The 25,218-nt window shown below is 44.3% G+C and overlaps 1 protein-coding gene across 5 annotated transcripts in view; it reads left to right on the top strand.

Moving 5' to 3' along the window:
* The window catches only part of ephb3b (eph receptor B3b), a 99,419-nt gene that overhangs the window by 16,064 nt on the left and 58,137 nt on the right, over positions 1–25,218 (top strand). For 4 of the 5 annotated variants that reach the window (XM_085990256.1, XM_085990252.1, XM_085990254.1 and 1 more), the window contains exons 2-3: positions 6,295–6,359; positions 9,414–10,086. In XM_085990256.1, the coding sequence (XP_085846382.1) occupies positions 6,295–6,359; positions 9,414–10,086 (738 nt within the window). Of the gene's footprint in view, positions 1–2,982; positions 3,204–6,294; positions 6,360–9,413; positions 10,087–25,218 lie in introns of those variants that run through there. The other variant, XM_085990253.1, reaches the window with a different exon arrangement.

Genomic DNA, 25,218 nt, shown 5'->3' with positions numbered 1-25,218 from the left:
TTATACAATGTCATAATAATTACAGTCTGATTGCACAGCCCAGTTATTTCATTAGGATCCTTAGACCGTTACTTGCTAAACAGTATCGGGGATAATACTGTTATTACTTGCGTTGTAAGAATTAATTAGCAAAGGCTACTCAACTACCATATGATATAAGAATTTACACAACTTTAGTTGCAAAGTAAATCCATTTAGATTTGGTACACTTTTAAAGAGATCATGCTAATTCAGTCTTATTAACATATGAAAGATGTTGCTGGGGCTTACAAAAGGTCCGGACTATGTCTTCAATCTAATTCTGCTGTCCTTATAAAGTGACACTGAACAATACGATTAATAAAATTTATCTACATCATAAACAGCTGAGCATAGCTTAAGGGCCTTCAAAATATAACCCCATTAGGTACGAGGTGTAAAGTTTCACCCAAATCTACCCATGGCATCTGCTTTATTTCTATCAGCAACTATTCTGCAGAGAATATTTGTCAAGTCCTTCTTAAATTAGAGCACATAGTTGTTAGATATCTTTTACACAAGTCTCATTATATTTTTCCTCGCATTTTCAACCTTCTGACGCCTTTGGAGACACATGGTAAGTATAATCAAGAGTCAGGGATCATTTCATCACCTCTGATGAAGATAAATGACTTCCAGTACAGGAACTGAACCTTGTCACAAACCATTTGCACAAAATGGCACACTTGGGTTTTACATAAATCTTTGGGGAATAAGATGAAAACCACAGGACAGCTCCTTGCAGGACGTGCGTAGCTGTTTTTATTTTAACTCTTTCACAGATTTTGGTACATTGGCAAAAGCCCAGTTTTGCCACTGCAGCAACGTTGGAATGTCCGCATCAAGTTTGACCTATAGCAGCCACTAAAGTGGTTATGACTATAGTCTTACCATTTTAAAAGAAATACTCCCTGGTCTACCTATTGAATGGGCTACTGTGCACTTTATAACAAAATATGCTCTGCACATGCCTTGGTGTGTTGTGCTAGGTATGCAGAGTAGCAAGATAAAGTCAAAGATAAATTTGAAAATTATGCAGGGCAGATTCAGAGAAAAGATATTGCAGAGAGGCTTTGGAGAACACAAGCAATCTGTTTATACATTCCTGAACTGAAGTAAATTGAAAGATTACCAAAGAAGAAGGTAAAGGCAAAAAAGGCAATGAAAAAATGTAATCTAGATCTCAGGAGGAAGAGAGAGAGTAACAAGTGAGGAGAGGAGAGACAGAGGCATAGCCATAACACTTCACAAAAGCATTGTATAGACCTGATGAGTTGCACTGTAATGCAGCAATCAAAAGGTGAATGTAACTTTGTGGAGTACATTGTCAGCTTTCTATTATCACGGTGAGAAATTACATCCACCTCTCCAATTCTGTTTTCTCGCCCTCTTAACTACTGCCCACAATATCCATCCTCTTCAGCAAAGGGCACAGTCTGCAAGGCCACCACTAGTCTCTTTTTGCATGCAATACACTAACATTCAGATATGTAGATGTTTTTAGTTAGTTCTGGCTTTTGTTAAATTTGAAAATTCATTCCAAAGCTACACAGTTTCTAGTTGTGACTAAACGGATTACTAAAGATTAACCAAAGATGTTATTAGCTGAAATCAATGCTTCAATATTTTTGGTCAGTATGGGAAATATTTAAGATAATTTGATCTAGCGTATTATTTTTGTCAGAAATCATGATCCCCATTGGTCACTTAAGTCTCCTTCCCACACAGACAAAGAGAGCCTAAGAAAATCCTAGCACCTGCGACCTGCATCCAGTTTTTAAAATAATTGATATTTGTTCTAATCCCCCGATATGCAGTGGAATGACTTTGTGATTGACAGGCTGGCCTATAGCAGCATAGAAATAAAAAATGATCACTTTAAATTCAATTTAGTCAACTTTCCAGTTCAATATTTCAAGAAGTAAATGGTTTTTGAATTGTGATTTGTGCAGCAGCTACTTCTCTTGAGGGTGAAGGTTATTGATTCAAACTAAACAAATTGTCAGGCATGCAGCTTTAAATTCTATAGATCAATTTGATATAAGTAACTAAAAGAAGATGGTGGCCAAATGATTCGGCAACTTTGATTATTTGTATTAATACCTAGAACTTGTGGTTTCTAAAAGAGACTATGGAATGGATCTGCTTTGGAATGCATTTTAAATCAGGGATCATACTGTAGCAATATCATAGGTCACTGTCATGTGAAAACCAACAGGCAAAGGTATTGGTCGTACATTTTATGACATTTCTATGCTTGAGTGTCTTAACACGATTCATGTTTCCATTTTATTTCAATAATACTGTGAATTAAAGCATGTTTTGTAGTGTAGCTTATTTCTCCAATTCTGCTTTCTAGTATTCATCATTAGGAATTTGAAAGAAAGTTATTTTTTGTTGAAATTATTTGAAAGAAAATGGTATAAACAGATGTTTTTCAATCTCACACAGTTAATAGTTACATATTTTAAGAGATCTGGTGCTAATTGGCTTGATTCATCCTTGTTCACTTTCGCCAAGATTTAAGCTAAAAGGGACTGAAATTAAGAGCAAATTTCAGGACATCAAAAATGCCTGCTGGGAATTCCTTAGTTAGCACCATTATGCCTTATACTAAACAACATATTATGCACACCCACAAAGGCAGCCTAATGTTTATGGCTTTGAAAAATGCAGATGCTGTACATGTTAAAGCTGACTTTAATGACAATATTAATTTTCTTGAAAATTCCATTTCTACTTTAAATTCACTAGAACAATCCAGAAACATTTATTTTCTGTCATCCATGCTTTGTATTATCTGTATTGTTTGAGCAAATGCTGAGCAAACAGGCAGCAGCAGCCTGATCGACTCAAATTTGCTTACACTAGCATGTCACTTGATCCCACTGACCGAGAGCTCCTGTTGATTTACATCTCATTATGGCACTAATTGATTTGTTTAGGCAACAAACAAATTTGGCAAGAGCTTTTTTATGAGTTACCATCCATATGTAATTGGACAGTGCGTTTGTTAATAATTGAACTTTTGTCATCCTTGTTCCTTGGTTTTCAGATATTGCTCAATGGTGTAATGGCACAATTAATTACCTATAATCTCAAACCCAGGAACTGACCAGTAGTGGTGTGCTTTTTGCTTTAGGGCAAAATAACATTGGAAAACTTTAATTCTAGAATGAACTAAGGTGTGTCTCTTCTGTGAGTCAGCAAATTATTCACTTTTACCTGCAACTTGAGTGTGATATGGATTCTTACCTCAGTTTACATTGGTGTAAATAATCAGATCAGATTCAGATTCAGATTAGATTTATTTGCCATATGTAACAAGTACAATGGAATGTTTGTTCCCCATAGGGACGCGTCAGCTATACATACAGCGCTGCGTTCAGAGTCAATACAATGGCTTCTCGTGGCAGTGGGAGCATAATGTCCCTCAGCCGCTCCGTCCTCCTCTTCACCGCGGCCTCCTCCTCACTGTTGCCGGCTCCATGTGTGGTGGCCTGCTTCTCCCGCTCTGGCCACCATGCCCGGCTCCCATCCGGACTGCGAGTTACCCGAAATGGAGCTGCCGGCCGACGTGCTGCAGCTTGTCGTTGAGTCTGCTGCTGCTGCTTGTTGCGCTGCGCTCCTCTGCCCGACTCGCCGAACACATCGTCGGGATGTGAATGCTCCAATGCGGCCTCCTCTTCACCGTCGCCGGCTCCACGGCCCAGGGCCTACTTCTCTCTCTCCCGGGTCGGCCTATGGCCGCCATGCTCGGCTCCCCTCCTCCCAGTCGGAATTCCTTCCCGCCGAGGAGCTGCTGGCCGATGTGCTCCAGCGGGTCGGCTTGGCTGCTGCTGCTGCTCACCGCGCTGCGCTGCCTCTGCCCGACTCGCCAAGCACCTCGCTCCGGTTGCGGGAGCGAACGGCGAGAGCTGGCCGCCCGAAACAGTGAATTGTTTCTGATATTGTTTCAATACATCAACTATTTTTCTGCAAAAATTTTGAATAACTCCATTTCTTTATTGAGGTATAAAGGCATATGGACACACATATACATTTGGCTGTATATGCACAAGCAAATACACACAATGAGAAAAATTAAATGGCAAAATATGCTTAATTATTTTACTTTAGATTGTGTATTTTACCACAATTTGCAATTGATAAATACTAAGGAGATTTGTAAATTGTGCTTTGAAATCTATGCGGTAAAAATGTACGGCATTATATAATCATAGAATCAATTACAGTGTGCAGGACAGAAATAGGCCATTTGAGCGATCAAGTCTGCCCTGGTACCTTTTCCCCATGAGTCACCTAGTCTAACCCAGTCTCATACTCACTCTCCATACCCTTTACTATTCCTCTTTCATTGGCTCAACCCCACAGACTTGAGCACATAATCTAGACCAACATTTCATTGTTGGAGGGGCTGTCTTTTGGATGAGAGGTCAAACCGAGGTCCCACCTACCAGCTTAGGTCAATGCAAAATATCCAATGGAACAATTTGAAGAGGAGCTGGGAATTGTCCTGCCAACACTCCTGCCTCAACCAACACCATCAAAAACAGATGAACTAGTCACTTGTGGGACGTGTGTGCAAATTGGCTGCCACATTTGCCTACATAGCACACGTGTCCTTCAAAAATAATCCATTGTTTGTGAAATACTTTGAGGTCTCCTGAGGATGTAAAAGGTGCTACGTAAACGCAAGTTCCTTCATTCAAACAACAAACTAATTCCCCTTTTAAAAAATTATGAACACTGTTTCAACAAAAGTTTATGCCAAATAATTTCATATTCTAACCACTGTCTGTATAAAGAAATGTTTTCTAACTTCACTTCTTTTTGTCTTAAAATTGTGTTCTCTTGTTACTGTCTCATTGGTCAATAGAGAAAAACTATTTACTCTATCTTAACTTTTCAATATTTTGAAGACCCCCAGCCTTTTCAGTTCCACTAAAAAATATTCTAACTTCTCAAGTTTTTCTTCATAACTGTAACCCCTAATCCCTGGAAACATTTCAGTGGCTGTACATTCTACTTTTCTCATTGCTTTTATGTCCTTTCTGTCCAACTGTAATGTAAATAAGGTTTTGCTCAAGTTTAATATTATCCCCTTTCACTTGTTATTACTTCTTTTTATTATGTGCCTGTAGATACAATAGCAATAATTTAAAATGTATTTTTATGCCCTTATCTATTTGTGTTGCCACCTATAATGACCTATGTATCTGTGCACCAAGGCTTCTTTACCCCATCTAAAATCTTACAATTAAAGGGACACCTCATTCCCTTATTCTTACTTTCAAAATATATTACCAAGCATTTCTCTACATTAAACTGCATCTGCCACTTATCTGTCCATCCTGCTAGCTTATCGCTGTCCCCTGTGGTCTTTCAGAGTCCTGGTCATAGTTTCTTATAATCACAAATTGATGCCATCAACAAATGTTGATATTGTTTCCTTAATTTCTATGTCAAGATCATTTATACGTATAGAGTAAATAACAGCAGTCTCAACACAGGCCCCTGTGGAACATTAATTACCATATCTTTACCATCCAAAAAACTTCCCTTTAACTCTAACCTTATCTTTTGCTCACTAGTCATCACTCCACCTATTTGTCTTCTGTACAGAACAAAACTGGCAATTTATGCTCAAAGTATATTTTGGGAAATCTTATTTATTTACACAGATTTAAGTTAGCAGTAGCCCTTTATAATGGTCAAGCTGGTGAGCAGCTGTTCTTCCTCACATATGGCTACAAAAATCATCCCCGGTTTCACTGATTTGTAACAGTCTTTCTCTGCTGTAGGGCATGTTTAATGTGAATTACCCTGATCTATTTTAAAACCCCTCTGTGCTTTTGACCCTGTCCTCCCTCCCAAGCAATTTGTGCCTCTGGTTTCCTTAACCTTTGTCTTTTAAAGTGTCGATTTATGTGCTGAGACCCCCAGGTTGTAGTCTGCATAAATCAAAAAATGCTGTGGATATAGCACAAAACATTTGTTTCAAAAGAAGTAAATGTACCTTTTGCACAGTTACTTCTCTATGAGTGAATGGCATATTAGAGTTATAAAAGCAGGCAACCAAACTCATATTATATTGTATGCAGCAGCTATATTTCTGAGGAATGGGTACAATGGGTCAGTAATGAAATTTTGCTATGCTTTATTCTTCTGACTCTGTGTGAATATGTGAGTTATTGTGGATACTACTTTGTATTTTTATAGCTATTTTTTCATTATTAGATCTTACATTAATTTTGCCTCCATTTTGGTCCACAGAGACTCTTATGGATTCAAGATGGGCGACTGCCGAGTTGGGATGGACTGCACACCCAGAATCGGGGGTAAGGACAATTTACACAATATATTACTGGCTAACAAAATTAAAATGATAATAAAAACAGCTTCTAACAAATCATTTTAGTGCCGTAAGCTTTGAGCTGATCTCTTAGGCCGACATTCCAGTGCAGTACTGAGGGAACTGGGCATTGATGGAGCTGCTGCCCTTTGGATGAGACGTTAAGCTATTGCTCTGTCTACTAAAATTGTTAAAGATCCTTTAGACACTGTATAAAGAAGCGTAAAAAGCATATAAAGAACCTGATATTCTGGACAACTAATTTAGCTAAAAACACGACTATCTGATCATTCATCTCATTGCTGTTTGTGGAATGCTGCAGGTGCAGAGTGGCTGCTGCATCTGCCTACATTACAATACTCACTGCGCTTCAAAAGTAATTAGTTGTGTGAAGCGCTGGATCAGGACATCTATGTAATCTGTGAATGGTATGCGATTAGGTACATTGGAATTTAAATTTTAGATCAGATGTGCATTTATTTTTTCTAAATTAGGATGATTAAAATAAAGGGGCATGCTGCACCACATCTAACACCTCCTAGTATTTAGCTTTATCGATCCATTAAATGGCGTTGTGTGACACCATTGCTAAGAAATATTCAACATCGTATCTATGTATTGCTTATCCATGAGTGAATCAACAAAATTAGTTGCAATTTGCAACCAAATCTCAGATATCTTATGCCATGTCTTGGTGCTGGAGAATCTGGAACAACTCTGTTTTGCGTTTGATCCAATCAGGGTGGATACTGCACACCAGCACTGACTGCATGTCTGGGCAGATCTGCTTTCCTATGCAGTGTATTTCCACTTTTCAACACACTCTGGTCTACAATTATCAAAATGGGGTGAAATTGGTCTTGGGCAGTAGAATCAGCAGCTCATTTTATCACACCTCCAGATTTTCCTTTTCATTGAAGTCATTGACATATCAAAGCCCATGAGTGACAGATGGAGGGATAAGAGAACCAGTAGAAACTGCCTACCAATAAATATCTGAACCAAAAAATAAAATGTGAATTTTAACCTACAGAAGGTAAACTGTCTTCAAGTGAAAAAAGACAGCTCTGTGATTGATTAATGTCAATAGCATAAAATCCCTGAATTTGCATGTAAGGTATCATTGGCCACATATATTGTGCTGTCTTTGAAGTTTCATTTTTTACAATTTTCTTTGTTGGTGGTGGTAACGGGTGAAGTATTTACCATATACTTTAATAAGTAAAGGAATATTAGGATTAAACCTGTGGCATTGCAAAAAAAATTCTGTATGTTTAAGGCCTCAGCTTTAGTTGTTTAATGGAATATGTTACAGAACATTTTCTGCCAATGGCAATAAGGGGAGGAATATTTGAACCAGTGTGAAGCTTCTCAATAGAAGAAAAAGATTGGCCATTGAGTTGAAATATCTTTCATTATTTAATATGACAAAGATTGTGGACAATTTTCACCTCTGTATATAAAACTGAGTGCAATTATACATGTGTAAAGTATGTATTTACCCACTGTATTCATCATATGGCCTTTTTATATCTAATGTGCATGGTTTATTAGGGCTTTACACGTAACAAAGCAAAAATTCTCGTCATAAGTGAAGTCTGAGTTTGACTTGATTTTTGTTTTCAATAAATATTTTTCAACTGCTTTAAAAGGACACTCTTTACATCAAAGTCCCAGATGGGCAGTGGATGGATAAGATAACTGCATCAAAGGGCCTTCCTCAATTGTGTTTATCTTTGTGTAATCTATGTTCATAAATTAATAAGGAGACTCTTCAATTTAAATATGTGTACAAACATTCTAATAAATTGTTTTGAAATGGATTGTGGTTGTCAACTTTTTGGAAATGTACAGCAATAAGTAGCATGCACTGCAACCACATAAGTTATGTCTTAAGATGCGTTTGTGATAGGTGTGAAAGATAAACAGAAGAATGTATGAAGTGGAACAAGAAGAGGCAGTTTAACCTGTTGAACATACCTCATCCAGTTAGAAATGTTTGAATGGCATTGCATACCATGCCCTTCTTCCTCGTCCAGTTCCCTCATCCAAAGCTGATGATCATAATCAGTTTTACAATTTATCTCTACTCTGATATCATTTCCTTTTTAGAAAGACACAATTAACTGCACTGTGTGACCACACTCTATACTGATCATTTAAGTTAAATTATTTCACAAATCAGGAAAAAAATGAAATGTAATTAGATTCTTTGAAGTTGTTTTGGTGATTTAAAAATACTAAATTTGTTTGCAATTTGTGTGAAAACAATGGTTTCACATGTAAGCTACAAGTAACGTTCAGTATGCCTACCATTAATATTAGCCATACCTTTAAAAAGCATTTGCTCCCTCAACAAGTTTCAGTCCAGGCTCCTGAGAGAGGTCTGGATACATTAAAAAAAAGCAGCCTTGGGCGTTACATTGACGTGACCAAACCTGATGGGACCTTTAACCTTCAACAGCTATTAACTACTTAGTAAATCTAGCCGCCTAGACATCTATAATCACAATTTAGAAAATAAATCTTCACAGTTGATTTTAGTTTGCCTAAACCAGGAGCCTCCAATGTCAGTCTGTGTTCTCGGAAGTCAAGCAGCAAAGATTACACAAATTTGCAGTATGGATTTTCTAGTACACTATCATTTCTGTCCACAAAAAAAATGTTTATGTAAAACAAAAGCTGATTAGAATGGTAAATTAAATATTGTGTTGGATGTATGAAAATATTTTCTTCACGCAGGATGGCATTAAAATATGTATCGCAAATTGTGATCATATACATATGAACGCTTTTAGCATTTTACAGCAATATAGCCGGGATCGCAGTGGCAAGGAAATGTTTTTCTTTAAATGATTAAGAACCCTAATGACTATGACATCACCAATCCAGTATAATACTAATAGAGAACTTGAAGCTTTAGTCCCAATAGAACCATTTTTATAGTTAATATGTGGATAATATTATTAACATATTATTTGTAAAATGTTAGTGATTTCTTTTACTGTTACAACAAATATTCTTTGTTTTCTTTGTTCAGTGGGAAGAAGTAAGTGGATATGATGATGGAATGAATCCTATTCGCACATACCAGGTTTGTAATGTGATGGAAGCAAACCAGAATAATTGGCTTCGAACTACTTACATAGTACGTAAAGACGTTCAGAGAGTATACGTGGAGATGAAATTCACTGTGCGGGACTGCAACAGTATACCAAATATCCCAGGTTCTTGTAAGGAAACTTTTAATTTATTTTACTATGAGTCTGACACAGACTCAGCAACAGCATCTGCTCCATTCTGGATGGAGAACCCTTATGTGAAAGTGGACACCATTGCACCAGATGAGAGTTTTTCCAAACTGGAGTCTGGGAGAGTCAACACGAAGATCAGAAGCTTTGGTCCATTGTCCAAGAGTGGATTCTACTTAGCGTTTCAGGATCTGGGATCATGCATGTCAATCATTTCTCTGCGTGTGTTCTACAAGAAATGTCCATCTGAGATTGCAAATTTCGCAGTTTTTCCAGAAACAGTTACTGGAGCAGAACCTACATCACTTGTCATTGCTCCTGGTACCTGTCTCAGTAACGCTATTGAAGTATCTGTCCCCTTGAAGCTGTATTGTAATGGGGACGGGGAGTGGATGGTACCTGTTGGAGCTTGTACCTGCTCTGCTGGATATGAATCTGCTGAACAGAAGACTGCTTGCCAAGGTAGGAAAATGATCAAGTGGTTCAGGTATTTTTGACTCTTTCCACCCATGGCAGGGCAGAATGTTCATGGTCTAATAAAATAAACGGGCAGGAATGCCTTTTCCCATTCCGGGCTTTCTTATGTTCCTTTATCAAACCTGGCTACAGCTTTACCACAAATGATTTCAATAGAAACTAGTAATAAAATACTGATGAAGGGAAATCTGTCAGAAATTGATTTAGACTGTATTGGGAAGGATTTAAACTGGTTATACTGTCCTTTGGAACCTAGATTATGCTGGGAATTGAGACTGCTGTGGTTTGTAAAGGACTGTATAAGTGATGGATGAGACCCGTTATGTGTATATACTTGATGTATGCAGACTCAACAACCTAAGAAGCTTCTGCCAAGCTTTGCATATAGAACATCTCCCTCTACAAAAAAGGAACATTACCAGGAAGTAAAGACATGTTATTGTTTTTGGTAGGGAAATTAATTTTTCTAACTAGTTTTAGCAATATAAGAAATATGGATCAAAAAAGGCCTTTGAGCCCATCAAGCCCATTGCTTCCACAGACCATGTAAAATTCATCCTGACATGAGTTTCACCCAATCCATTCAGTCTCCTGAGGAAGGCAACTAAACAAAAGTAAATGTCCAGGAAGAGAAACCTGGATTAAATTTTCACTGATTCTCAAAGATAATTGAGTAAAACTCCAGAAAGTTAAATCAGTCTTACTTCTTAAATCTTCTGCAATGCATCATTAGCTTTTTAAAGTACAGGAAACTCTCGATTTACCGGCACCTATATAACCGGAAATCTCTGTTAACCGGCAAAATTCAGGAGTAGGTTCAGGTAAGTTTCACTTCATATTAGTGGCCGTTCCTGGAGCTGTGACTGTGTCACCAGGGTTCCTGCACTTGTTGCTAAGCAACAGGGATGCTTGGTCTGTGGCCGGGGTTCCTGCAGCTGTTGCTAAGCAACAGGGAAGCCTGGATTTGTTACTGTGTACGGAGCTCTCGTAACTTTTAACTATACCTCTCGGTAATCCAGACTTTTTGATAAACCGGCACCACGCCGGTCCCGTCGGTGCCGGATAAAAAAGAGTTTCCTGTAAGGTGCTTAAATTGTGCACAATAATCTAAATTAGTCTTAAGAATCAGTTATACTGGTGTAAATAATCTGTTTTAATTTATAATAGAGGTCCTTAAGATGTATCCCATAATGATTAGCAATGTTTCAGCTTCACATTGCCTTGACACTTTCAGTGAATTGCAGAAAGTTGAACTCATTCACTGTGTATCTATAATTCTTGCAATGTGTGTTACTTTACATTTATTTTCACATTAAAAATAAATATTATTCCAGATCCCATTGACCATATTCTTCTAATACATTCAAACTTCCTGCTCATATAGTTTGGTGTCATCAGAAAATTTTATACAGTCATCATTCTATAATAAAAGTACCTAATTGAGCACTGTTGAGTCAAAACACAAATGGACATTCCAGGTGAAGTTTGAAGATTAAACTCCGGAATTTTCTAGGAGTTGCTCCCGCTCCTCCACCATAAACTTCACTGGAAGTGCACCAGAAACCACGTCTACGCGTGTAAGTGGGGCTTTTGACGCACTTCCAGCCAAGTTACTGCCAGAGCAGATTCAGCTCCAAGAAATTTCTGGGTCTAAATATTTTTCTGTTCTGCACATCAATACTATTTTATTTACTTCTGAAGAATAGAGACTTTCATTAGTCATCTGGTAAAGAACATAAAATGGGATCTCTTCCTGAGCATGCACAGAATAATCTCATCAAGTTGAGGAATAAATTCTTATAGTACAAATGTAATTGTTTTCCACATAAAACTTCTAGATTTGCAGCATACCTCAGTAGCACTTTCAGGCTATTTCATTAGGAGGACTAAAAAAAATCTATATTTTATAAAACAAACCTTTATAAGATTATTTCTGGCACATCTCTACACTGCAAAATAACAAGTAAAGATCTCCTTGAGTGAATGTTTAAAGAATTGTTCTTTGGTGATTTTAGTATGTACATCAAATCCAAACTATGCAGCAGATTGTTTTGCCTGCCCTGATGTGATTTGCACAACCCACATCTAATTCCACAGATTATCTTTGCAAGAGTGTCTTGTTAAATGATGAAATAAGGAAACCAATCAGTCCATGCTGGAAGTTTTCAGTAAATGCAGGCAGTCACAAGCAATGGTCAGCCAAGCATGCTTTTTAAAATCCTTTTCATGTGGTCACCTATTTACATAGATTGCGGCACAGCATGCTGGTGCTGAAACACACTGGGGTAGAGTTTTGTCTTCACCACCTAGGTGGGGGCCCAAAACAAAAATCTACCCCTGTGTGTTTATATAGAGTCCACCTGATTTTCGTTCCATCGATTTCAATGAAATGAAAACCAGGCAGGTTCTATAAAGTGTCATCCGCACCAGCCAGGTGGTAAAGACAAAAATCTGCCTCACTGTGTCATACAGCAGAAATGCACAAGACTTAGTTGTTGTGTGGAGGTCAGAGCCTTTGTTACAGGTAGGGTAGGATTGCTTTTGTGGGAGAGTGACTCTGGCTGATCTTGTGCATCTCCTGGAGGCCAATAACAGAGGGAAGCCTTCTGGTATTGGGCATGGTGCAAGGAGACTAATAGAAAGAGAGACAATTATACCGTACCTTTAAAAAAACAATTATATTGTGATGTATATATAGTACATAAAAGGGCACATTTTGCCAGGTTGCCAGAAGCGTTGGTCTTCTCAGCATTCTATACTGCTTTTGTGTTGCTTTGAAAAAATCTTTGAGAACTTTAGGGTGGGACAGTTCTAGCCAAGGAGAAATAACTTTAAATTCTCTTTATCAGGCCTCACCTGTCATACCAGTTCTTTCTGTTTAGAATTATATAGTTACATGCAAATCTATTTATTTTACATCACTAGATTTTTTTGTTGTTTTATTCTTTTTACCAGACAAAGGGCACCTATGACTCTATAGAATATTAAATCCCTAATATTCAGCTATTTTGTAAATTATGAACCTGTTCATGCAGGTGAGGCATCCAAATATAAATCACATGCTTTCTTGGCACAGTTTTTTCACTACTGCATGATATAAATTACATTTAAAAAGAAGTACCGCTTTTAAAATGTACCTAGGCTTCGATTATATAGAAAGTCATAATGAAATGTCTGCTCTCTGAATGGCATTATCTTGATATAGCTTTTGTTTTTGTAACCAAGGTATACAAGGCTAATAAATAATAGAAATTACTGGTTGTTGATAGTAATTCAATAGTTGAAAGTTCATTTCACAATTTGTAAGGTATGATTTGACTATAGTCAATAGATCTAGTTCTTTCATCCGAGCACAAACTAGAGCTTTCATTGATCTTTATTAATATTCATTGTTCTTTATCATTCAATAGTCTGTACGACAAAAGGCCAGGTGATGTATACAGTTGGAGGCAGACACTTTATATGCAGCACTAAGCCTGTACTATAAATGATTTCCTGCATGTAAGGTTGCCCCAGTTACTGCCCTGCCATTTTATTTAAAACATTAATTTTCTTTTTATGTAAATTTGACCTTTTTATCTTGAAGGAATTGCCTATGATAAATATAGTTGGAGTATAAGATCACCTTATATTTTGTTAGGTGGCCACTATAAACCCTTATGGTGTCAACATCTGGCCTCAGTCATATATCATCCTCTCCCAGTGGTGGAATACACTTAATTGCATCAGAAGAGATGTCCCATATGCCCATTGTAGCAGAATATTGATTTTACTGTCCTGTGGATGCCTTGGACCTCCCACTACCCTGATTATACATAACTAGCATTCTCTTTAGGAAAGCAGATTTATACCCCTTGTTGTCTTGATAGATAACTTTCTGCCTGAATGCGCATTGATAAAATATTGACTGAGCTGTTGCTTGACTGAACATAACATTGATCACCCACAGAGGCTGATGAATTTGTTTACCAACTGCAAAAGAAATTAATTACTGCAAACACTTAAGATGGGTGCATTAAAGACAGAATTCAGCAGTCATATAATTATAGAATCCAGCAGTCATATAATTATAGAATCCAGGCATTACTCTCAAATGTAACAGATGGAGCCAGCTGCTTTTTCAGAGCTAACATTGGATTATGTGGATGCTGTGCAGATGTGACAGGTCGGTGTATATGTATGCATATTATATATATGTAGCATTGCACACGTGGAGTCTAGATTAGTTTTTGTATTGGGGCCAAACAGGGTTAGAAGATGGGGGAATAACGACCCAGGCATAGGAGGGAGGAGGAGAAGATGGGAGAGCAGGGTAAGAGAAGGATGGGGGAGGTAGATGGAGAGTGGGATGAGGCAAGTGGATGGGGAGGGAGTTGGGGAGCAGGAGATGGGGAAGAGAAGGGTGATAGGGAAGGAAGAAGAGTTGGGGCAATACCAGGTGGGTGGCACTGAGACACGGATCATTTTCTTCTTAATTGGAAGAGGGTGCAATAGGTCATCCTTCACAGTGGGGCAGGAGGGTGAAGATAGGGGTTATGGGCAGAGGAGGAAAGGGGAAGGGGAAAGATGATTGGGACAGGGCATGGAGCAGAGGGTACAACAAGGGATGGGGAAGTAGCGGGTGACCCTAGACTAATACTGACTTTCTTCCCAGTGAGGGAGGGTGCAGTGGACCAGAGTTAGTTTTCCTCACAATGGGGGTGGAGGAGTTGTATGGTCCAGGGCCAATTTCCATCTCTATGTAGGGTGGGGGGAAACAGTGCTGGTTTTCTTTACAGTAGGGGGGCTGGGGGACACAGTGAAGGTTTTCGGCTCAATGTGGTAGGAGAAATGGGCACGAGTTCTTTCCCAGGGCAGGGGGAAGGGGAAGTCATTGGCCAAGGGAGGTATTCCTTTCTGTTGTGGGGGGGAGAGATGGAGTGTGGGCAGTGAGAGAGGCCAGAGTTAGTTCTCTGAAAGGGGGGGGGGGGTTGGTGCGGTGGGGTTAGGAGAGAGTATAGTGTTGCTAGTCAGTTGGACACATGTATTAAGCTGCTTCTCAGCAAGGGAAAACTCTTATTGTGGCGACTCGAGCAGGCATCATAATTTCGTAGCCTGTGGTCCCATATAACAGAGCTCCATGCTAGAAGAGAAGGTTGCTAAATTGTTTATTGCGTGTTTAACCTGATTTTATTATGGACTTCAAAGGCAGCATGTAATTTAGGTCTGTTCCAATCTAAATTTGCATTTTGTCTTCATCCAAGTATTACCATGCAATACACTACCCTTTGTGTTGGCCGGGTAAATCCTGGTGGTCCCCCAAGGGAGCTGGGAATGCTTATGCCAATACAGGAGCAAGCATGGAAAACCTATGCAAATGCAGTGGAAATTACATCACAGTGCCTCCCTGCACATTTTCTTGAGTCCATGCCAGGCGATGCCCATTTACAGGTGCACTGACAGTAAATGGACTTTAGGCTTTGCACCCAGCCCCATTCAGGACAGAGGATCTGAGAAGCAACAGGTAACAAGTAGATGGAGGCCAAAAATAGGTAAATGGCCTTGATTTCCAAGTGCCGTACTGGACTTTTGGGGCCTAAGGCCCTCTGGCTGCTAGTTTTGGACTGACTGCCATTACAGCTGCTGCAAACCGGCGGTTGGCTTTGCTCCCCTGCTTCCAGGCATATGACCTTTTCAGGAGGCAGACCTACGCTGAGGGAATGCACAGTCCAGTAAAATGCCCTGAACCCAGAAATATAGACTGAAGGAGGAGGGGGAATGATTTCTGTATTCTCTTGCAATCTGCATCTTTGCTGAAGAGGTGCAGTAAAATGATTCCAGCCTCATTCTAAACCAATTCACTAACATGCAAAAGTTCAACATTATGGGGATAATTTTAACCTGAAAAAACATGTGGGTTGGGGGTGGGGGGGAAGTTAAAGTATTAAAAATCTAAACCCGACCCCAACCCGCCCACTTTTGGCTTTTACTCAGGTGGGACGGGGGACGGGCAGCCAACCCGCTGCCAGGAGACGGGTTGGCACTTTAAATATGATAATGAAGCTCTGAATCCTCTGATTTAACCTGCTGTGCAGGTTTAACTGCAGCCGACCGCGAGACCCGGGATTCCGAGTAGCTGCAGCGAGGAAAGGGCAGCCACGGGGAGCAATCCTTGTGGGCCAGGAGAAGCAGGAGTGCTTCCTCCAGGTCCCCCAAACTCACCAACCATCAGGCCCGCTCCATATAAACAACACCACCGCCCCCGGGTTGGGGATAGGACCCGGCCCCGCCGGGATAGGACCCGGCCCCCCTCCCCGGGATAGGACCCGGCCCTCCTTCCCGGGATAGGACCCAGCCCCCCTGGATTGGAACCACCCCACCCCCTGGGTCCGTCCCCACATCTACCTGTTGTGGCCTCCTGTCCAGCATTCCCATCCCGACTGGAAGCCAGCTTGTCAATCAGGCTGGCTGCCGGGCGGGGAACCTGTCCATGACGTCACATGCACGCAACTCCACAGCGTGCGCGCTTTACCAGACCCCCACTTCCGGGCAGGTTTTTAAAAATTCATTGATGGGATGTGGGCGTCGCTGGCTAGGCCTGCATTTAGTGCCCATCCCTAATTGCCCTTGAGAAGATGGTGGTGAGCCGCCTTCTTGAACCGCTGCAGTCCATATGGTGTAGGTACACCCACAATGCTGTTAGGAAGGGAGTTCCAGGATTTTGGCCCAGCGACAGTGAAGGAACGGCGATACAGGTCCAAGTCAGGATGGTGTGTGGCTTGGAGTGGAACTTGTAGGTGGTGATGTTCCCATGCGTCTGCTGCCCTTGTCCTTCTAAGTGGTAAAGGTCGCAGGTTTGGAAGGTGCTGTTGAAGGAGCTTTGGCGAGTTGCTGCAATGCATCTTGTAGATGGTACACACTGCAGCCACAGTGCGCCGGTGGTGGAGGGAGTGAATGTTGAAGGTGGTAGATGGAGTGCCAATCAAACGGGCTGCTTTATCCTGAATGGTGTCGAGCTTCTTGAGTGTTGTTGGAGCTGCACTCATCCAGGCAAGTGGAGAGTATTCCATCACACTTCTGACTTGTGCCTTGTAGATGGTGGAAAGGCTTTGGGGAATCAGGAGGTGAGACACTCGCCGCAGAATTCCCAGCCTCTGGCCTACTCTTGTAGCCACAGTATTTATATGGCTGGTCCAGTTCAGTTTCTGATCAATGGTAACCCCCAGGATGTTGATAGTGGGGGATTCAGCGATGGTAATGCCATTGAATGTCAAGGGGAGATGGTTAGAGCCTCGCTTGTTGGAGATGATCATTGCCTGGCACTTGTGTGGTGCGAATGTTACTTGCCACTTGTCAGCCCAAGTCTGAATGTTGTCCAGGTCTTGCTGCATATGGACACGGACTGCGTCAGTATCTGACAAGTCTCGAATGGTGCTGAACAGTGTGCAATCATCAGTGAACATCCCCACTTCTGACCTTATGATGGAGGGAAGGTCATTGATGAAACAGCTGAAGATGGTTGGGCCCAGGACACTGCCCCGAGGAACTCCTGCAGTGATGTCATGTGATTGAGATGAATGACCTCCAACAACCACAGCCAACTTCCTTTGTGCTAGGTTTGATTCCAACCAATGGAGATTTTTCCCCTTGATTCCCATTGACTTCAGTTTTGCTAGGGCTCCTTGATGCCACACTCGATCAAATGCTGCCTTGATGTCAAGGGCAGTCACTCTCACCTCACCTCTTGAGTTCAGCTCTTTTGTCCATGTTTGGACCAAGGCTGTAATGAGGTCAGGAGCTGACTGGCCCTGGCGGAACCCAAACTGGGCGTCAGTTAGCAGGTTATTGCTGAGTAAGTGCCGCTTGATAGCACTGTCGACGACACCTTCCATCACTTTGCTGATGATTGAGAGTAGACTGATGGGACGGTAATTGGCCGGGTCGGATTTGTCCTGCTTTTTGTAGACAGGACATACCAGGTCAGAAACTTCAAACTTCCGGCCTATATGTAGGCCTAGATTTTCTGGTCAAATGGTAAATTGGGCAAATCTGATGGGTAAAGTGTATAGAAATCTGTTGTGCTAGGTCTCTGCTCACTTTGTGTATTGCATACATTTGCGGGGGCAGGGAGCAGCTGTCGGAGACAGGTGGGAGCCTCATTAATATTGGAAGGAGTATCCGGTATGTAATTTTCCAATATTGGTACATGCTGGATGCTCATTCATATTCCCACCCATGAAAATGAGCATCTAGAATTAGTGCTGAGCTGAATGTGGAAGTCAGGTTAAAGAAGCTTAGCAAGAAAATTGTTTCTCAAATTGTGAGGTAATTTCAAAACTCTTGTTGGTTTCTTTGTTTTCTACTCTTGCCACTTAGGTATTCATCTTAGTTTGTGGCATTTGATGTGGAACAGACTTTTTTTATTCCTCCAGCTGCTACTGCGCAACATTCGGTTTCCCCTTGGGATCCCCTTATACCTCTGACTTCTAGAAGAAGATGAGAAGCAACGGAGGGTTGCCGGGAAGGCCAGGGTGCACCTCAGATGTTGAGGGCTCACCAATTGGTACACTCGTACCCACAAAGGATTAATTCATGCAGAGCCTACAGTTCACAAAGAATGCTATTATACCAAGTCCAACATATGTGTGAAAGCCTGACTAACTGTATGTGCAGGATGGTTCTGCAGAAGCATCCCAATCACAGTATGTCATGCATTAAGTGGCACTGCATGAAAGGCATGCTAGGGTAAACAATAGCCAACCGAGCCTGATTGGCTACTTCCAGCAAGGTGCCACCAACTATATCTGCAGGCCTTGGTACACTTACCAGGCAAGGACCATGGGGAGCTGTATTCACAGGGTATGTCTAAGCAGAGAGGCAGAGCTGTGCCATCTGCTGTAAGGACACCTTCCAGCTAACATGCAGCATAAAGTGGCAGCACCACTGAGGTACTGAGTGATACGCTTATCAATTACTTCATAAAAGGTGATGAGTCGAAGAAGAGATGATGAGTCGAAAGAAGAGATGAATAAGGCTTTTATTAGCTAAGAAGAGACCATGCTTCTTCGTGAGTGACTGAACAAGTCTGAACGAAACCCACACAGTGGTGGGTGGAGTCAGCTGAGGCATGCCTCCATACACAGCGCCACCCAGAGGTGGCAATATACAATACAGTGGTTTACCACATTCACCCCTTGTTTAATGTGAAGTCCGGCGGGGTGAAGGGTACTACAAGTTAAGTCTATCAGGAGGCCTTGTCTGACGTCCTGATCGTCGTGGTGGCAGCGGTGGTGTTGCAGCATCCGACGTCGGGTCTGGTGTCTGGGTGGTTGGCGAAGATTCCTGGGGCTTTGGCATGCCGTCTGCAGGGGTTGGGTTGGGAGGGGTGGTGGGGGATAACAGTGGTAAGGGGGATAACGGTGGTAAGGGGGATAACGGTGGTAATTCAGGGGTACCCGAGGGTGCGAGATCTCGTATGGAGACCGTGTCCTCCCGCCCGTCTGGGTATGTCACCCAGGCATACTGGGGGTTGGCGTGTAGGAGGTGCACCCGCTCGACCAGGGGGTCCGTTTTATGCGTCCTCACGTGCCTCCGCAGTAGGACGGGCCCAGGAGAAGTCAACCATGCCGGTAGCGAGGTTCCCGATGTAGACTTCCGGGGGAAAACGAACATTTTCTCATGAGGGGTCGCATTAGTGGCAGTACAAAGCAGTGACCGAATGGAGTGAAGCGCTGCAGGGAGGACCTCCTGCCAGCGGGAGGTCGGAAGGCCCTTAGATTTTAGTGCTAAGAGGACTGCCTTCCAAACCGTCGCGTTCTCCCTTTCCACCTGGCCGTTCCCCCGGGGGTTGTAACTGGTGGTCCTGCTCGTGGCGATACCTCTTGTTAGCAGGTACTGCCGAAGTTCGTCGCTCATGAACGATGAGCCCCTGTCGCTATGTATGTAGCTGGGGAACCCGAACAGAGCGAAGATGTCATTCAGACACTTGATGACCGTGGTACTGGTCATGTCTGGGCAAGGGATGGCAAAGGGGAAACGGGAGTACTCATCAACTATGTTGAGGAAGTACACATTGCGGTCAGCGGAGGGGAGGGGCCCTTTAAAATCGACGCTCAGGCGTTCGAAGGGGCGGGTGGCCTTGATCAGGCTTGCTCTGTCCGGCCTATAGAAGTGCGGTTTGCACTCGGCGCAGATTTGGCAGCTCTTGGTCATGGTCCTGACCTCCTCGATGGAGTAGGGCAGGTTACGGGATTTGATAAAATGGAAAAACCTGGTGACCCCCGGGTGGCAGAGGTCATTGTGGAGGGACTGCAGCCTATCACTCTGCGCGTTGGCGCATGTACCACGTGATAGGGCATCTGGGGGCTCATTGAGTTTCCCTGGCCGATACAAGATATCATAATTGTAGGTGGAGAGTTCGATTCTCCACCTCAAGATCTTGTCGTTCTTGATTTTACCCCTCTGCTTATTATTAAACATAAAAGCTACTGAACGCTGGTCAGTGAGCAGGGTAAATCGTTTCCCGGCCAGGTAATGCCTCCAGTGACGCACCGCTTCTACAATAGCCTGGGCCTCCTTTTCGACGGAGGAGTGTCTCGTCTCGGGGCCCTGGGGGGTCCTTGAGAAAAAGGCCACGGGTCTGCCCGCCTGGTTAAGGGTCGCGGCTAGGGCGAAGTCGGAGGCATCGCTCTCCACTTGGAAGGGGATGGACTCATCCACCGCGTGCATTGCGGCCTTCGCGATATCGTTCTTGATAAGAGTGAAGGCTGCACACGCCTCTGGTGTCAGGGGGAAGGAGGTGGCTTTGATGAGGGGCCTGGCTTTGTCTGCATAGAGGGGCACCCACTGGGCGTAGTAGGAGAAAAACCCCAGGCATCTCTTCAGTGCTTTTTGGCAGTGGGGAAGGGGTAGCTCCATTAGGGGGCGCATTCTGTCGGGGTCGGGCCCGATGACTCCGTTCTCCACCACGCAGCCGAGGATGGCCAGGCGCTTGGTGTGAAACATACATTTTTCCTTATTGTACGTTAGGTTCAGCCGTTGGGCCGTACGGAGGAAATTTGCTAGATTAACGTCGTGGTCCTGCTGGTCGTGACCGCAGATGGTGACGTTATCCAAATAGGGGAAGGTTGCCCGCAGCGCGTTCTGGTCAACCATTCGGTCCATCTCCCTTTGGAAGACCGAAACCCCGTTGGTGACGCCGAAGGGGACCCTAAGGAAGTGGTAGAGGCGGCCGTTTGCCTCGAAGGCAGTATACTGGCGGTCCTCATGGCGGATGGGCAGCTGGTGGTACGCTGACTTAAGGTCGATGGTGGAGAATACTTTGTATTGCGCAATCTGATTGACCATATCAGATATGCGAGGGAGGGGGTACGCGTCCAGCTGGGTGTACCGGTTTATGGTTTGGCTGTAGTCGATTACCATGCGGCGTTTTGCAGTGGTTTTAACGACTACAACCTGGGCTCGCCAGGGGCTAGTGCTACCTTCGATAATGCCCTCCTTCAAGAGCCGCTCCACCTCAGAGCTGATAAAAGCTCTGTCCCCGGCACTGTACCGCCTGCTTTTGGTAGCGATGGGTTTACAGTCGCGGGTGAGGTTAGCGAACAGGGGAGGGGGGGGGACTTTTAATGTGGAAAGGCTGCAGGTGGTTTGCAGCGGGCGATTTAAAAGTTGTTGGTTGCGGACTGTGAGTGGGGGGAGGGGTCCACCGTATGCTAGTGTGACACTCTTAAGGTGGCACTGAAAATCCAACCCTAGCAGGACGGCAGCGCAAAGACGGGGCAGGACTAGCAGTTTAAATTTTTGATATTCAGTGCCCCCTACTGACAGGGTCACCACACAGTAGCCGCTGATGTCCATTGACTGGGACTTGGACGCCATAGAAATGCGATGGTGCGTTGGCAGAATCGTGAGGGAGTGGCTACGTACCGTGTCGGGGTGGACGAAACTCTCTGTGCTCCCGCTGTCGATCAGGCAACTGGTGGCGCGGCCGTTTACCGCGATATCCATCATGGAGCTGGATAGATGGTGAGGGTGGCCTTGATCCAGCGTCACGGAGGCCAGTATGTGGCTTAGTGAGTCACTATAGTCATCCGCCGAGACGGTGGTCGGTTCCGGTGACGAAATGGCGGTTGAGTGCGTTGGATACGATGGCGGCGGATGCCATGCGGCCGGGGGTACACAAAATGGCGGATAAGATGGCTGCTCCCACGGCCCGCACGCTGCGCTGCTGGCTGGCTTCCCCTTGCAGGCGTTAGCGTAATGGCCTTTCTTCCCGCAGCCCGAGCAGGTAGCTGTCTTAGCTGGGCAGTGCGCTCTGGGATGTTTTAACTGGCCACAGAAATAGCATTTTTGGGCCTGGTTACTGGGCATCGAAGCAGTTCTTACCGGAGGCTGCTGTCTCGGTTGGGTCGCTGCAGCGGTTGGTGCCGGGGGCGGCGGTCCCGTGTCCCACGGTTTCGATTGCCATGTCTCGGCGCCGTTACGGGGGTATGCCTCGAGGTTTCGGTGGGCCTCCTCTAACGAGAGCGCAAGGGCAATGGCCGTCTTCAGGTCGGGTTCCTTGCTTTCTAGCAGTCTCTGCCGGGTGTGGTCTGACTGGAGGCCCCTGACGAAGGCATCACAGGCGAGTCCCTGCGCGTGCTCCACAGCCGTTACCGCTTTACAATCGCAGTCTCTGCAGAGTGCCAGTAGCGCCCGTGCAAATGCCCCTACCGATTCTCCCGGTTGCTGCCTGCGGGATCCCAAGAGGTGTTGGGCGTAAATTGTGTTCACTGGGCGCGTATATTGCCCTTTTAGTAGCTCGAGGGCCGCCACGTACGTATTAGAGTCCCGGATTAGCATATATACTTGATGGCTCACCTGGGCGGTCAAAATTTTCAGTTTGTGATCCTCCTCTGTAACCTGTGAGATTGCGAGGAAGGATTCAAAGCAGCTCAGCCAGTGTTCAAACTTGGCTGATGCACCCACATCTTGAGGGTCGAGGTCCAGGCGTGGTGGTCTGAGGGCTCTCAGCAATGTCTGCTGTATCCGTTGCTGTTGTTGCTCCTCAGGTGTCGCCATTTAACTTTTAGCTAATAAAATTGATACGCTTATCAATTACTTCATAAAAGGTGATGAGTCGAAGAAGAGATGATGAGTCGAAAGAAGAGATGAATAAGGCTTTTATTAGCTAAGAAGAGACCATGCTTCTTCGTGAGTGACTGAACAAGTCTGAACGAAACCCACACAGTGGTGGGTGGAGTCAGCTGAGGCATGCCTCCATACACAGCGCCACCCAGAGGTGGCAATATACAATACAGTGGTTTACCACACTGAGATCTCCAACCTGCCTCACCTCCCGACAGGCACACTGAATTGTAGAGTTACGAGCATGGAGTTGTGGAGTTGCAAACAAGGCCTCGCAACTATCTCAGGCAGCACCACTTCCAGTTCAGCAGCCATCAAACAGGGGAGGGTGTTGGACTGCTGTCACCTGCCTGTAGACTTATGCCTGCATTTTGGTTTCCTTTTACGTACTTAATTTTTGCCTGTCTCTTCTTAGCCTTCTTCCCTTTCAGCCAAAGTAAAGTCTGCTGGTGGGTTGAGGTGTGTATTGAAGCTTTCCTAAGGCTGCAATGATTTTCGTTTCACTATTCTGACAGTGAGTCGTCATACCCTTTAATTGTTTGCATCCCTTTCAATTTCACCTACAGGCAATTTTCAGCATGAAATTTGTAGTTCAAGCGGAAAAGTATTCTTGAGACGCTGTACTAGTGAAGGAAATTTTAATTGTAATTTGCATCTTGATGGTGTGCCCTGGTGCGGTGTGGATATGCATGAGGTGCAATGACGGAACTGTAAGGTTCTGTGAAGGTTTGTCAAGGGCAAGCAATGAAAGCTTAATACGTTGACAGGCAACATATAGTGCCATGTAATCTTGGGCCATTTACCTACCTGGTATGTGGTGTTGTTGAATAGTCTTACCTTCAGTGTGTTGTCTTCTCCCACATTTGTTCCCAGGTCCTGCAGGTACTGCCGTTAGCATTCAACCAGGTTGCCACTTCCTGCCAGGCATGCCTCCAGCCGATCTGAATGTAAGTCCCAAATTTCCAAAGTTCAGTTGGCTGTGATTCTGTTATGGTGCCCTCCTTGCACCAGTCCTCCTTGTACCAGTCCTCCTTGTACCAGTCCTCCTTGTACCAGTCCTCCTTGCACCAGTCCTCCTTGCACCAGTCCTCCTTGTACCAGTCCTTCTTGCACCAGTCCTCCTTGTACCAGTCCTCCTTGTACCAGTCCTCCTTGCACCATCCCTCCGTGCACCGTCCCTCCGTGCACCGTCCCTCCGTGCACCATCCCTCCGTGCACCGTCCCTCCGTGCACCGTCCCTCCGTGCACCGTCCCTCCTTGCACCGTCCCTCCGTGCACCATCCCTCCGTGCACCATCTCTCCGTGCACCATCCCTCCGTGCACCATCCCTCCGTGCACCATCTCTCCGTGCACCGTCCCTCCATGCACCATCCCTCCGTGCACCATCCCTCCGTGCACCATCCCTCCGTGCACCATCCCTCCTTGCACCATCGTTCCGTGCACCATCCTTCCTTGCACCATCCTTCCTTGCACCATCCCTCCTTCCACCATCCCTCCTTCCACCGTTCTTCCGTGCACCATCCCTCCGTGCACCATCCCTCTGTGCACCAGCCCTCCGTGCACCATCCCTCCTTGCACCATCCCTCCGTGCTCCATCCCTCCTTCCACCATCCCTCCGTGCACCATCCCTCTGTGTACCATCGCTCCATCCACCATCCCTCCTTGTACCATCCCTCTGTGCACCATCCTTCCTTGCACCATCCTTCCTTGCACCATCCCTCCGTGCACCATCCCTCCGTGCACCAGCCCTCCATGCGCCATCCCTCCGTGTACCATCCCTCCTTGTACCATCCCTCCGTGCACCATCCCTCCGTGCACCATCCCTCCGTGCACCAGCCGTCCATGCACCATCCCTCCGTGCACCATCCCTCCGTGCACCAGCCCTCCATGCACCATCCCTCCTTGTACCATCCCTCCGTGCACCATCCCTCCGTGCACCATCCCTCCGTGCACCATCCCTCCGTGCACCATCCCTCCGTGCACCATCCCTCCGTGCACCATCCTTCCTTGCAC

Source organism: Somniosus microcephalus, chromosome 6, assembly GCF_052327205.1.
Source record: "Somniosus microcephalus isolate GS21.2 chromosome 6, FLI_Smic_1.0, whole genome shotgun sequence".
Taxonomy (NCBI): domain Eukaryota; kingdom Metazoa; phylum Chordata; class Chondrichthyes; order Squaliformes; family Somniosidae; genus Somniosus; species Somniosus microcephalus.
The sequence above is the reverse complement of the archived record's forward strand: the minus strand, read 5'-3'. Positions and strand labels throughout refer to the sequence as shown.